The sequence below is a fragment of the Pollicipes pollicipes genome, unplaced genomic scaffold (assembly GCF_011947565.3).
Source record: "Pollicipes pollicipes isolate AB1234 unplaced genomic scaffold, Ppol_2.1 Scaffold_7261;HRSCAF=8764_pilon_pilon_pilon, whole genome shotgun sequence".
NCBI lineage: Eukaryota > Metazoa > Arthropoda > Thecostraca > Pollicipedomorpha > Pollicipedidae > Pollicipes > Pollicipes pollicipes.
Window position 1 is genome coordinate 16,088,986 of NW_023597054.1, and position 13,211 is coordinate 16,102,196.

Consider the following 13,211-nt stretch of genomic DNA (forward strand, 5'->3'; position numbering starts at 1 on the left):
TGTTCATGCAGCCATCATTGAACGATCATTGTATAAGAGCACTTGTAAGACTATACAAGACTATTACAAGAATATTACAAGACTATACAAGACTATATTACAAGACTATTACAAGACTATTCCTGCAACCACAATTTAACGATTATTATATAAAAGCTATTATTTTAACTAGCACCATCCCTCGCGTAATGCCAGCAGACAACGTCAGTCAATCTTCACGCTTGACGGGAATAACCGTGAGCTGCCGGGCTCGTTTCTCCGGCCTCTCGTGATACGGGGGGCCGGATCCTAACTCGTGCTAGTGGCATACGGGAGAGTTTGATGACAGCGCGTCGGGGGCCTTATTCCGCCCACACCGATCTGACGCCTATGGCGTCTGCTTTACAATAGGTGCTGCCGCGTGTTCGTGCATGCCGCCTCTAAACACCAGACCGATACGCACGCGGTTGAGGACAAACTCGGCGTACAATACCAATCCTCCCCGGGGAGCGGATGCCAGTCCGGCTCAGAGCCGCGCCCGAGCCGGCACCCCCCGCCAATCGATGGCCGGCTGTCGCCGCGTGGCCGCGCCGCGCCGCGCCGCGCCGCGTTGCGCGCCCGGCCGCGTCCGCACAACAGCACCCGCCGCCGGATTATCTCACCTGCGGCTCATTTGCGGCGCGTCCGGCGGGCGCGCGCCGCCGCCGCCGCCGCCGCCGCTCCGGTTTCATGTCCGGTGCCCGCGTGTCCGGCGGCCCGCTGGTCACCTGGCGCACGCCGACTCCGGTTACCTGCCCCCGCCGCCGCCGACGCCGATGCCGTTTACAAACTGGCGTCCTGGTGGCGGGGTAGGCCGTCACCACGGTGCCTGCGAGCTCGCAGGGCGATGGCCGAGCTTCACGGCCATGTGCCCGACGCATGCTCGTCTATGTTGCAGACAGTTTGACCAGGTGAATGCGGTGTATTTTGAGAGATCCAAAAACTATACGTGCGAAAAATGCATAGATCAGACTGGAATAAAAGACATTTAGGGTACCTGGCGCTCTGTCATGAATGCAACAACGGCTTTTGATCAAAAACTTATGTTCATAGAACACGATTTGACTCGAACATATGACAGGATGTTGAAAACTTACATTAGCATTGACGGACCACGTGGATGGTAATTACTAAAAGTTACATAGACCTGGCAAAAGTCGTGGTTCATACCGGGTCGTGTCTTAAGGCATAGCGGATATGTCGGGGTCGTTCCGACAGCTCTGTTCGGTCGAAGACACCGCCTTGTAACTCCTGGGCCATAATGGCCCCCGAGAATTTAGACGCACGAGGCAAGCGAGGCAAAGCAGTTACGACTTTATCAAGTGCCCAAAGCTAAGACGGATAGATCTTTACTCTCAACCAATGACTTTTCAATCATGCCTCGTTTTACCTGAACTCATCTGCCCGCCTCTTGTGAGAGAACTTAATTTCAACAGGTGGGGGATCCTTACTCCTGACTCCCTCCCGCCGTCAGTCCAGCAGGCACCATTCAAGGGGCAGGGGCACTAGAGGCACGTACGCGCCCCTTATGAAAATTAAGAGTTTAAGGTGTGGAGTTTCTCCTGGATGGATATTAACTACCATACGTCTATGCTGGTCTCCCTTGCGAAGCGCTACCCAAATGTTTTAAGACGCGGCCTTGATACAGAAGCGTCCGTACGCGTGAGAGTTGTGGCCAAGGCTCTTACATGCTTCAATAAATCACTTTGGTATGAGGGCCATTCCACTCCAAGTCAACGAGTCGAGTTCATATCACCATATCAGGCCTGAACAAAACTTGCTCTTCAGAGTTTTTGTGACCCTATCACAATCTTGAAGCTGTTAGAGCTCTGCGCCGAGCCGTTTTCCCATGGACGATGACGTCAGAAAAGGACTTGACGACAATGCGCGAAGTTAATGATGGTAGCCATGGGACCATTGCCCATTTTTCAACCAGCTAACTATATCATGTAGGTAATACAATGTTCAAAATGGTGTTCAAATGTTCAAAAGACAAGTTGAATTATTGACATCATAATTTGATTATTATGCTTTATTAACATGCAAGCCAAATTTCCCCAATTAAGGAGAGTGTTCCGCATTTCAATGGGTTTCCGAATCGAAATAGCCATCTAGAAGACCATTCGGTGAAGCTCACAGCCCTGCCCTTCTTAACAACTAGACCTCTAGTTTCTGAGCTTCACGCCCGCGAAGATGAGACTAAGGGGGGGGGGGAGGATTTTAAGGTCACCCAGGCATCAACAACGGAATAATAACGTCATTCAAATCCTGCCATTTCATTAGCCATGCGGCCATTAAGGCTGAACAAATATAATTGTTGAGTCGTTTATGTCTGGCGTTCGTGAGCGAGATCTCCAGATGTAACGGTCATCAACTGGCTCTCAATCAATGTTGTGCAAGGTACGACCACGTAATCAAACAAGGGCGCATCGACGAGCATATTTGCTAAACAGAGAATTGCACTGTCTAGAGGAGTTTTTCCATTTAAAAGTGTACCAAAAGAAATAACTTAGCTTATTTCGCCGTATCTGATGGTTACTTCAATATCATTCAATGCGGAACATTCCCCCCCCCCCCCCCCCCGGTGGAGTTTAGAACTTTTGTCTGTTGACTCCCATATGGAGCTGTTTGTAAACCTAAACGCACGTTTTTCGATCGTATTGAGAAAAGCACTCACCACCAATAGCTCCGGCTCATCTGATTATTCTATGAAATGATCTGCTAATTATTGATTCTCGTAGAACAGACATTTCATAGCTTGATTCATCTGGTTACAGACAGCTGTTTCCCACAAGCTAAGGTTGCGGAGTTAATAACGTTCAGACTGTAAAAGCAGTTGATTTTGTGCGGCAAATTCAACGTAGCACACAGATCCAAACATCATAGGTAGTCATACTGATGCACAGTGCACGCCTGCTACGTCACAAGCACGGGAGCGAAAACAGCGCCTTGAAGCCATCGATCGCACAGTTCCATCATGCTTCTCTCGGGTGTAAATAAAACCGCGTCGCTTCTCCTCCCCGATTGAAGCAGAGGCGACCTCCGCGAAACCGCGTCGCCTCTCCTTCCCGACCAAAGCAGCAGCGGCCTACGCCGTCAGTATCGCTGAGTGCTCGGCAGCCTGCGTGCGGCCGGCATACGGCTTCACTTGTAGCGACTGGAAGCCCGGGCGCCTGACTGCCTGCTCCGACAGGCCCCTGGTCGGCGGAGGCTCCAGGTGCCATCTCGCTCGCAGCCGATCATCTCCTAGTAAGTTTGAGCGGCTGGCTGCCTGCCCCGACATGTCTCTGATCAGGCCCCGGACCTGTCCCGACAGGCTCCCGGTCAGCGGAGGCTCCTGGTGCCTTCTCGCTCGCATCCGACCATCTCCTGGTAGGTCTGAGCGGCTGGCTGCCTGCCCCGACATGCCTCTGGTCAGGCTCCCGGTCCCTCGTCGCTCCCAGCCGATCATCTCCTAGTAGGTTTGAGCGGCTGGCTGCCTGCCCCGACATGTCTCTGATCAGGCCCCGGACCTGTCCCGACAGGCTCCCGGTCAGCGGAGGCTCCTGGTGCCTTCTCGCTCGCATCCGACCATCTCCTGGTAGGTCTGAGCGGCTGGCTGCCTGCCCCGACATGCCTCTGATCAGGCCCCGGACCCCTCCTCGCTCCTAGCCGACCATCTCCTGGTAGGTCTGAGCGGCTGACTGCCTGCCCCGACATGCCTCTGGTCAGGCTCCCGATCCCTCGTCGCTCCTAGCCGACCATCTCTTGGTAGGTCTGAGCGGCTGGCTGCCTGCCCCGGCATGCCTCTGGTCAGGCTCCCGGTCCCTCGTCGCTCCCAGCTGATCATCTCCTGGTAGCCATAGGCTGGGGAGGTGTGGAAGCTGGAACTGGCGGATTTCCTCCTGATCTCAGTCGCGAACCTGTAGAAATGTCAACATGTGTTGCCCAGCTCATTCATCAAGATCCAGCAGTCAGCAGTCATTACTAGCATGGTCTCTAAGCAGCACCAGACGGGAGAACACCAGCGATCATTTCTCTAGATCATGCTCCGCACGACACCCCGCGGATGGGCTGGGGGCCGACGTCGGTCCCGAGCACCGCGGCAGATGTCAAGTTTACTAGTGCCGTAGCTGTGCCGGCTGTGACCAACCACGTGGGGCGTCCTGTCGCACGATTAACGTCGTCAGATCTCGGAGAGTCCTACTAAGTGACACTGGAAAAGTCGATTCTCAACAGACGCGCGACCAGCGTGGAGCACTTGCTAACACAAAACAGTATTGCGTGCAAGAACAACCAGATCCGTGATTGGAGTTTTAAACGGGCGTCGAATGGCTGTGATCATTTTGCGCTCACAATGAAATGTGAAATGCTCGGTGGGGCCAGTAACCTGTCATAAGTTGCAGGATGGAAATAAATTACATCAACGGAAAATTAAGCAGCATACTCGAAATTTTGCTTTCCCTGAATGTAGTCAATTTATTCATACATTTATTCATTTCTTGTATTTTTCCGTTTTGTGAAGCAGCCTACAACAAATCGTTGAACCCGAGATTTCAACTCAAGGCACAAGCAGGTTAAATTTGACTAAAAATGATAACTGTTTTTCAAATAACTCTCACCGTGTATGGCTGAGCTGTCCAGCCGCCACGCCGGCTACCGGAGCAGCTCCCCGCTGGGCGGCAGTGACCAGATCACACAGCAGCCGCAGGCCGTCACACCTTAGCGGCCTGATCTCGCCGCCACGCCGGCCACCGGAGCAGCTCCTCGCCGGGCAGCAGTGACCAGGTCACGCAGCAGCCGCAGGCCGTCACCCCTGAGCGGCCTGATCTCGCCACCACGCCGGCCACCGGAGCAGCTCCTCCCTGGGCGGCAGTGACCAGATCACACAGCAGCCGCAGGCCGTCACACCTTAGCGACCTGATCTCGCCGCCACGCCCGCCTCTGGAGCAGCTCCTCGCTGGGCGGCAGTGACCAGATCACACAGCAGCCGCAGGCCGTCACCCCTGAGCGGCCTGATCTCGCCACCACGCCGGCCACCGGAGCAGCTCCTCCCTGGGCGGCAGTGACCAGATCACACAGCAGCCGCAGGCCGTCACACCTTAGCGGCCTGATCTCGCCGCCACGCCCGCCTCTGGAGCAGCTCCTCGCTGGGCGGCAGTGACCAGATCACACAGCAGTCGCAGGCCGTTACCCCGGGATCTGCCAGCACGTCTCGTTCAGGTTCCATACACATCCCTCTACCGCGGTAGTGCGGCGGCTGTCGAGGCAGCGCATCGCCTCGAGAGTCGCCACAGGACGCGCTTTGACGGGCCCTGCCGCCACCTTTCCAAGGGGGCCGGTTAAAGAATAAAGATTGGCAGTGGCGTCCTCGTAGCAAAACCCCTCGCGGAGGATGACCTCAGTGACGTTTAACTGGCACACAAATCGCAGGACCGGCCACCGTTAAGTCACTTCAAATAGTCTCAAAAACGCTCCACGCCCATCCGCATTTACCGATGCCCGCACTAAGAGTTAGAGCTCGCGAGACCACCAGTAATTCGTGATCATAATCATAGCTTGATAGGTCGATCATTGATAACGTAACCAATGTTTACTCTATTATGCACTTGACCCACTCCTTCTGGTATGCTCGATGTGGATGACTGCCAGCACAAAAACTTTGAACTCATAATGCCTGAAAACCAGAAGCTTACCGCCTTGCTTGCTTACATTATTTTTTTGTTTGTTGGTGGAGCTGTGTTTCAGACAATAGTAAAGCGGTGGTTAATACCAGTGATGTCTTTGCTTCATTAATCACTAAGCGATTGCATGTGTTACATTGACTCATTTACTTCTGCAAAGCCTGGCTTCGTCGCTGAGTAAATACCACATGGATATCTGATACACTGCACACCCAGTAATGCCTGTGAAAAGAGCCAACTAACATCCAAAGCAAGCGCCATGGAAACTGTTCCAGAATCAAACACAAAAATGCCACACGGGGCGATTATCCATTGCACTCCTGTCGCACCACATACCAGTACAGCCGCCCATGTCTCACCGCCTCCGCCGGCGCCCTCGCCACAGGGCCGCTGTGGCGGGGGAGGCGTGGCGCCCGTCGCCGCCGGGCGCCCGCACGTGCGACGCTGCCGGCCGCGGCCCGCGGCGGCCGGGCCCGCCGTCGGCACGCGTCGACAGCGTCGCCACCGACGCTAATCGGCCGGCGCGGGTCCGGTTTCAGGCCGGGCCGCCGGCCGCGGACGCCTTCAAAAGGCCCCGCCCGTCCGCCGTCGGCGGTCGACCCCGCCGATCAGCTGATTGCCGGGGAGATGCGGATAATAGAGGGGCATGATCTGAGGGAGGCCGCTGTCGCTGCGCCGCTGGCTTGAAGTGGAGAGTAAAGCAGATCATGGGCGGAACCGGTGGCTGCGCAGGCGGCGAGAACGCTCGTCATAACATGCTCAGCAGCTTATCGATATTTATGACGACGCACTGCACAGTTATGCGTTGCTTTGTACACATATGCTAAACAAACCCATCAAAACCAAATTACAGCAAATGCACATAAACAGATTTCGAGCTGATCACCGTTGTATGCATTCAAAAGGGTTAACAAAAGGACGTTTTGAACTGGCTCACACTGTCTTTCCGTCCACCACGTAACTGAGGTTTTTGATGTATCTAATTTCGGTCACTTTTGCTTTTGATTTACTCGGCGTTTGCTTCCAACGAATATTTTATCTTTACAACAGGACCGCTGGTAAAATGTCAACTGATGGGCCCCTTAACCCACCAACAGGGAATTTTCGCCCGCCAGTTGCATTTCACAGATCGGAAGGCTTTATCGTCTTATCCACATCCAAGACAGACAACCATTCTGAATTATGTCCCGCCAGCATGCGTCGCTGAGGAACCTAAGATATGAACAAGAGAAAATCGCGTCCGTAATATGCTCTTTACTGCGATGAAATCATTAGTGAAACATTCCAACATAGCATGGTTTTGTCTAGGCGTTGCAGCAATTTTGTCGGGTGTGGGTAGCCCATGCATATATATATATATATATATATATATATATATATATATATATATATATATATATATATATTGTTGGTTGTACACCACGTGAAATTCCTCTTTTCTGACCTTCTTGGTCTTTCGATCAAGATTTCCTGCGGTGCGTTGGTCGTTTTTGGTGTATCGATACAGAATGTTTCATCGACGGTTTGATCAGTTTCATGCTTATCTTCAAATTAATTCTTACGCTTAAGACATGCAGCCACAACAGTAGATGCTCAAATTTTCGGTGTCATCATGTTCCAACAAAATTCACGGTCGAGTAATTTGAAAAAAAAACACTTGCATGCTACACATTTTCATTCAGACACACTTCTAATGGTTCAAATCGTACATTTTCACCAATCAAGTCAAGAGGTTACTTGTCCGTTAGGTATCAGTCGCATGTCGTAGAGTGGTAGGTGTGAGATTTTGCTTTGTATGTTGATGATGGGTGCCATGTCTCCGATGTATAATGTTTCAAGTGTGGCGAGGCGTCTGTGGTCTGCGTAGGTAGTGTTCATGGCTGATGCATTTCCGGCGAGTGGGGTATTGTGGTGTGTATGTGCATGTGTTTTCAGTGCCCCCTCCTGCAAGTGCATAGTTTAACGTCGGCTGGGACTTGTTGCAATTAGTTCAACGTAGTTTACTTTGCGGGTTTCACAGTTGCTGGCAGTACACTGGCAACAGTGAACTAGATTGGTCTGTTTCAAGTTGTCTTTGTTTGGTTGAGGTTACTTTTATCCACAGGGAAGATGTTTTGGAACTTCGTAGCATATATTAAATCTTAGCTTTTTCGTTGATTAGTGGGAGCGCAGTGTTTGAGGGCAATGCCACGCAATACTTTCAGATTGCTTTTTCAAGACATATTCATAGCAGTTTTGTAAAAAGCTTCAGCGTTTTACGACGATCACGACGGGCATTATTTTGTCTTTCATTTTTGAGGGAGTGATCTTCCAAGGATTTCGTGATATGGTCAAAGTCATTGTTTGTAAAACCGTTGCTGATGAGCATCGGACGCAACCGGTCTAGGCCTCCATGGAAACACTCCGCCCACTGCCATGCGGTTCCTTTTAAGTTTGTGTGTGTTAACATAAACTTTGGTTGCATTCTGTCTCGATACATACGTATCTGTATCACAAAATAAGAGAGCCATTTCTGTTTTATTTTCATAAGCACCAACTTACTGCAAGTTTGACTTGGCTGGGGTGTATTCTTGTTTAAAAGTTGGTGCAATGAAATCTATACCGAATCTCTGTATGTAGTGGACAAAGCTAAGCTGGGGATCATTGATAACAGCCGGCTGGCGTTATATAGTTGTATTACCATAGTGATAGTTCTATTTATGTTTTTAAGGTGTTTTATCGATCTTTTTTATTTTTCTAGCATTTTTCTCATTCTCCTCTATTTTTCTTTTATTTTTATTACTCTCTTCTATTTTTTACATTCCTCTATTATCATCTACACGGGAAACAGATTGTGTCAAGATGAAGCGTAATTCCAAATCAAGTGCTAAATGCATGCTTTGCATGCAACATCACGATGTCAATGCGTTGCATGGCATTGCAATGCATGCAATTGCCAATACATACCATGCATTCGCCGCAACATCACTCGTCGGCTTCTGGACGCCACCGGTGTTGTTTTGCCGCCGGCTGTGTCTGAACAGTTACCACGCCTGCCTTTTCGGAGAGCGCTGATTCGAAACCGTCGAGCGAATGGATTCACGCCCAGCCCGTGCTGCACTAGTTCTGCGAATGGGCTATTTCTCTTTGAGTGCCACTTTGCTGTCTTCTCTTTCATCTCAAGCTTCCCTGCTCTCTACATGCAGAACAATGCCATAGACACCATTAGCTCAGACGCAGTTTGTAAGACGACATTTTTTGGGGTATTTCCAGGCAGCATCGTTTGCAAGGTCAATAGGAACTTGAAGAACAAGTTCCTATTGACCTTGGCATGCCATATATATATATATATATATATATATATATATATATATATATATATATATATATATATTGAGCCAAAAAACAGTTGGGTAAATTGCAATATTTATAGTGCAAGAGGAATGCCGCTTTTATGCGGCGTGTTGGCCTAAATCAAAATGCCTAAAATGTAAGCAATCGTAACTTAACGTAGTGAAAAGCAAGTGCACATAAAACTTCGAGAGTCGATGAACTACAATACCGCGCAACACAAATCTGCTTCAACACAGGATTAAAATGCGTCTAGAAGCTTTGGCATGTGAAAACAACATTTGTGTTTCCAAATGTAGCAGTCCGCAAAAGCCACACGCTATCGTGGTAGAAAACGGCCATTGCAAATTGGAAAGATGAAAAAATAACTGAACAGCTTGTTCGAGCCAATCGATTTCCAGTCTTTTTTAAGTTAATGGGAATGGGCAGTGCATTTCACCCAGGATCTGGATTTGAGTGCCATTTCACAAAAAGACTTGTCCTCTGAACGACCTAAAATTCTGGTTCAAGTTGTGTTGATTACATTTAGGGCGTCGAAGTCCCTCTTGATCTCCTCCAAACACCTGACTTCCGAATATAACAACTGGAATTGTTCTTAACACGCCGACAAATATACGAACAGCTGAGGTCCGTCTCAGAACCTTTCGACAATGAATGTAGCTACAGCGGAGTAATGCTCAGCATTTGCAAACGCTGCATTGCGCTCAAGTCGTCACCGCACCTTCCAGAAAAGGATGCAACAAGGAGCAGCACCACTGACACTTGGTGAGACTCCGCTTCTTGACCTCTAGGACTGTCGATATAGAAAACAGGGCCGGTGCAGCAAAGGGGATAGAGCATACAGCAGCATAGATACCCACCTCCCAGCAATCAGTGGGACAAGAGTATTTTTTGCCCCCCCCCCCCCCAAAAAAAAACCGTGGAGAAACCCCTTTTTCCTTAGTTAAGGGAATTGTAACTACCCCTAGATCGCCAAAACTCAGATCAAGGAAGCCCCCATAACTGAGCTAAAGCGCGATAAATTGGGCTCAAAAGACCTTTCCTACATCAAGAGGCCTGCTTTGCAGATCATGAGACCACCTCCATGAGCAAGGTAGCCCATGCTCTAGATCAGAGGGACCAATGATGTGTAAAGAAAGCCTTTTTGCCGGTTTCGGAGGCCTCATTACAAACTAGGAGACACCGCCCACGGTTAGAAGGCGCCCTCTATATTCAGGGGGGCCACCTCATGCGCCAGAGGGCTGCAGTTCTGAATCAAGATGCCCTGTTTTTTTGGAAATCCCCCCCCCCGTGAGTCGGAAATGTTCCTTTCTGTCTTACGAGGCCCCTGTTTGCACCAGGCGGCCCTGTTTTAGCTTACTGAAGCCATTTTCTGGATCATAAGTAGGCCCCATTCTGTTGGGGGCCTGATTTTCAGTTTTTTTAAAAATTTTCAGCGTTTTTTCTCGGATATGATGCGTGGAGCAGTTTGATTCAGAAGCATATGCCCTCCGTACCTTCCTTCTCGGAAATGACACTGCCCAGGACGCCCGCTGTGAGGAGGCCCCACTTTGTCCAGGAGGCCCCCTGTGAATCCTGCCCCCCCCCCCCCCCCGACTCAAAATCCGTGGCGCTGCTCCTGACGAAAATGATTCTGCAATTAAATGGACCGAAAAAGCATAAATTTGAGATCAGCGACTCAACCTGAAGCAGCCTGGGGTGCGCTTTTACAGTAGGCTTGTACTTCCCGCGTAGCATACGCTACTCACGCTTGAGGAGAGCTGGCTATCCCGGACGAGTACAGGTGGCGCCACAGGCTGAGGACCTGTGACCGCAGTCGGCGCCACCAGCGTAGGGATTCGAGCTCCTTCCGTTGCCTTATGGGCTGCGTCGAGCTCTCCGGTACGGATATTATCTGTTGACCGTAAAATAAAGGTTACTTTTGATCCTGTATATCCAAAATTTACTTTCCACGCGTTGAAGGTGCACAACGTACTAAAGTGAGGTTCCACAGCCTCATGTGGGCGAGAACCACGCTACAATCTTATTGGGTTGACGTAGGTGCCCTTCTTTAGATAAATGTTCAGCTGCTGCCACAAGGCTGACATGTGGCTGACATATGGCTGCCGACAGAAGGCTGACATATCACATACCAACTTGTTTCAGGTCGCATTATGGCAGAGGCGTAGAAAGAAAGGGGTTCTGTGGGTGTCATGGCACCCCGACTTTCCGAGAATGCTCTGGAGACGCATGGAAAGGCTTGAAATTAATATTGGCACACCTCTTTCTGTGACGCTCTTTCGCCTTTATATTAAGCTCTCATTAATCACACAAACAATCGTGCATTGTGCATAGCACAGAAACCTTTAGGGCACTTTATAATGGATTGTGCACGACGATAGCTCTAAAAACACGCGAAGCCAACTCCAACACGTGACAGTGCCTTTCGAGATAGTGCGTGAAAAGACGGCATTGGCAATGCAAATGATCAATGCGTGCATCGCGAATCTTATCGGATCATATCGCTCTTAGATTAAGTTATTTATACCTGAACGACATCAATACATGTCATAATGTATACGTTCGTGTGGAACATGCGGTCCATAAACGTCTTCTTTGGCATGCGGCCACATGTTAGAAACGGATGTTAACAGCCTCTTGTACGCTTTTCAGCTGTACTGTTTGGTTGTAAACCATGGCGCTCATTCAGCAAGGCATGCGGCAGCAGCGGCAGCGTAGCTCCCGACTGGTGTGCTGGGGTGGTGGCTACACCGTTCTTCTGACTCCCCCCCCCCTCCCCCCGCAGCTCCCGATAGACGTGCTGGGGTGGTAGCTGCGCCCAACGTTCTCCCTACTCCCCCCCCCCCCCCACAGCTTCCGATCCCTCTCCGCAGCTCCCGACCGGCGTGCTGGGGTGGTGGCTGCACCGTTCTCCCGACTCCCTCCCCCCCGCAGCTCCTGACAGGCGTGCTGGGATGGTGGCTGCACCGTTCTCCCGACTCCCCTCTCCCCGCAGCTCTTGATTGGCGTGCGGGGGCAGTGGCTGCACCGTTCTCCTCACTCCTCCCCCCCCCCCGCAGCCTCCGGCCGGCGTGCTGGGGTGATGGCTGCACCGTTCTCCCGATTCCCCCCCCCGCAGCCCCGACTGGCGCGCGGGGGCGGTGGCTGAATCGTTCTCCTTTTTCTCCCCCCTCCTCAGCCATGGGAGACGTGAGACCACCGACAAGCTCGTCACCCGTGATCTCGAAAGGAGGCGGAGAATAGTGCTGGGGCTCATTAGGGGATGATGGATCCCAGTCATCTATGGACGTGGAGACCCAGAAATCTTGTCCTAGCTCATGGCGCTGGTTCTTCCAGGCACACCGGGAAGTGAACAAGTTTGAAAAATCACCTTTGGATATGGCTTTGAATATGAAACATCTGCATATGTATTGAAGCCGTAAACCGAGGGGTGATTTAGCTGCAAGTTCACAACCTATGGGGAAACGCTTTAGGTACCGACATTGTACCGCCCGCGTGTTCCACAGTCGTTCGCAGGACACGGGCAGGCACTCCCCGGTCTAGTCTCGACGGACGGCTCCATTGTGCCGGCCGAAGAGCGTGGGCCGCCCCCGGACCGCACTGCCGCAGTGGTGGCGGGGGCGGCCGACTGGGCCCGGCTCCGCTGTCCCACTGGTGGCCCGGCCATCGACCGACGACCGCGCGGGGCGCGCACCCCGCTCCCAGGATCGATTTTCCGGCCGGTCGGCGGCGGCGGCGGCGGCGGCGCCGGCGGCGTGTCGGGGACGCCGTCGAGCGACCGGCCGCGGCGGTGGACTGACGAGGTAAGTAACGCCAAGCGGGCGGTGGACGGCGCTCAGCTGCGCGTGTGTCGCTGCCGTGCTGCTGGCGGGTTAGCCCGGCAGTCGTGCGCCCGGTGACATCGGCGCGCCGCCGGCCGTGAGCGGGTTCGGTGCAGCGTGCGCGCAAGCCGCGTCCAAGCCAGCGACTGGACGGTGCACACGGCTGCGGGGAAGTGGGGCGCGTGTGTCCGGTTCCCCGGGCAACGCAGCGGTCAACGGACCGCACCCCGGGCCGTTGACAGCGACGCTGGTCCACTGTCGTGCCGCCAGCACGACCGACCGTGCCGGTATGGCCATCGTTTCAGAGGGTGGCGCCATGCCGACTAAGCTGGGAGACCAGGCCACCACGCCCACCACCAAGCGGAAGAACGCCTCACTC

General features: G+C 52.1%; 1 protein-coding gene across 1 annotated transcript in view; it reads left to right on the forward strand.

The window, feature by feature from the left end:
* The first annotated feature begins 12,849 nt into the window (after positions 1–12,849).
* Positions 12,850–13,211, forward strand: part of LOC119111100 (uncharacterized) — a 14,634-nt gene continuing 14,272 nt past the window's right edge. Inside the window, exon 1 of the mRNA XM_037234926.1 lies at positions 12,850–13,211. This exon is cut by the window's right edge and continues 76 nt beyond it. Within this exon, the coding sequence (XP_037090821.1) occupies positions 13,122–13,211 (90 nt within the window). The 5' untranslated portion in view covers positions 12,850–13,121.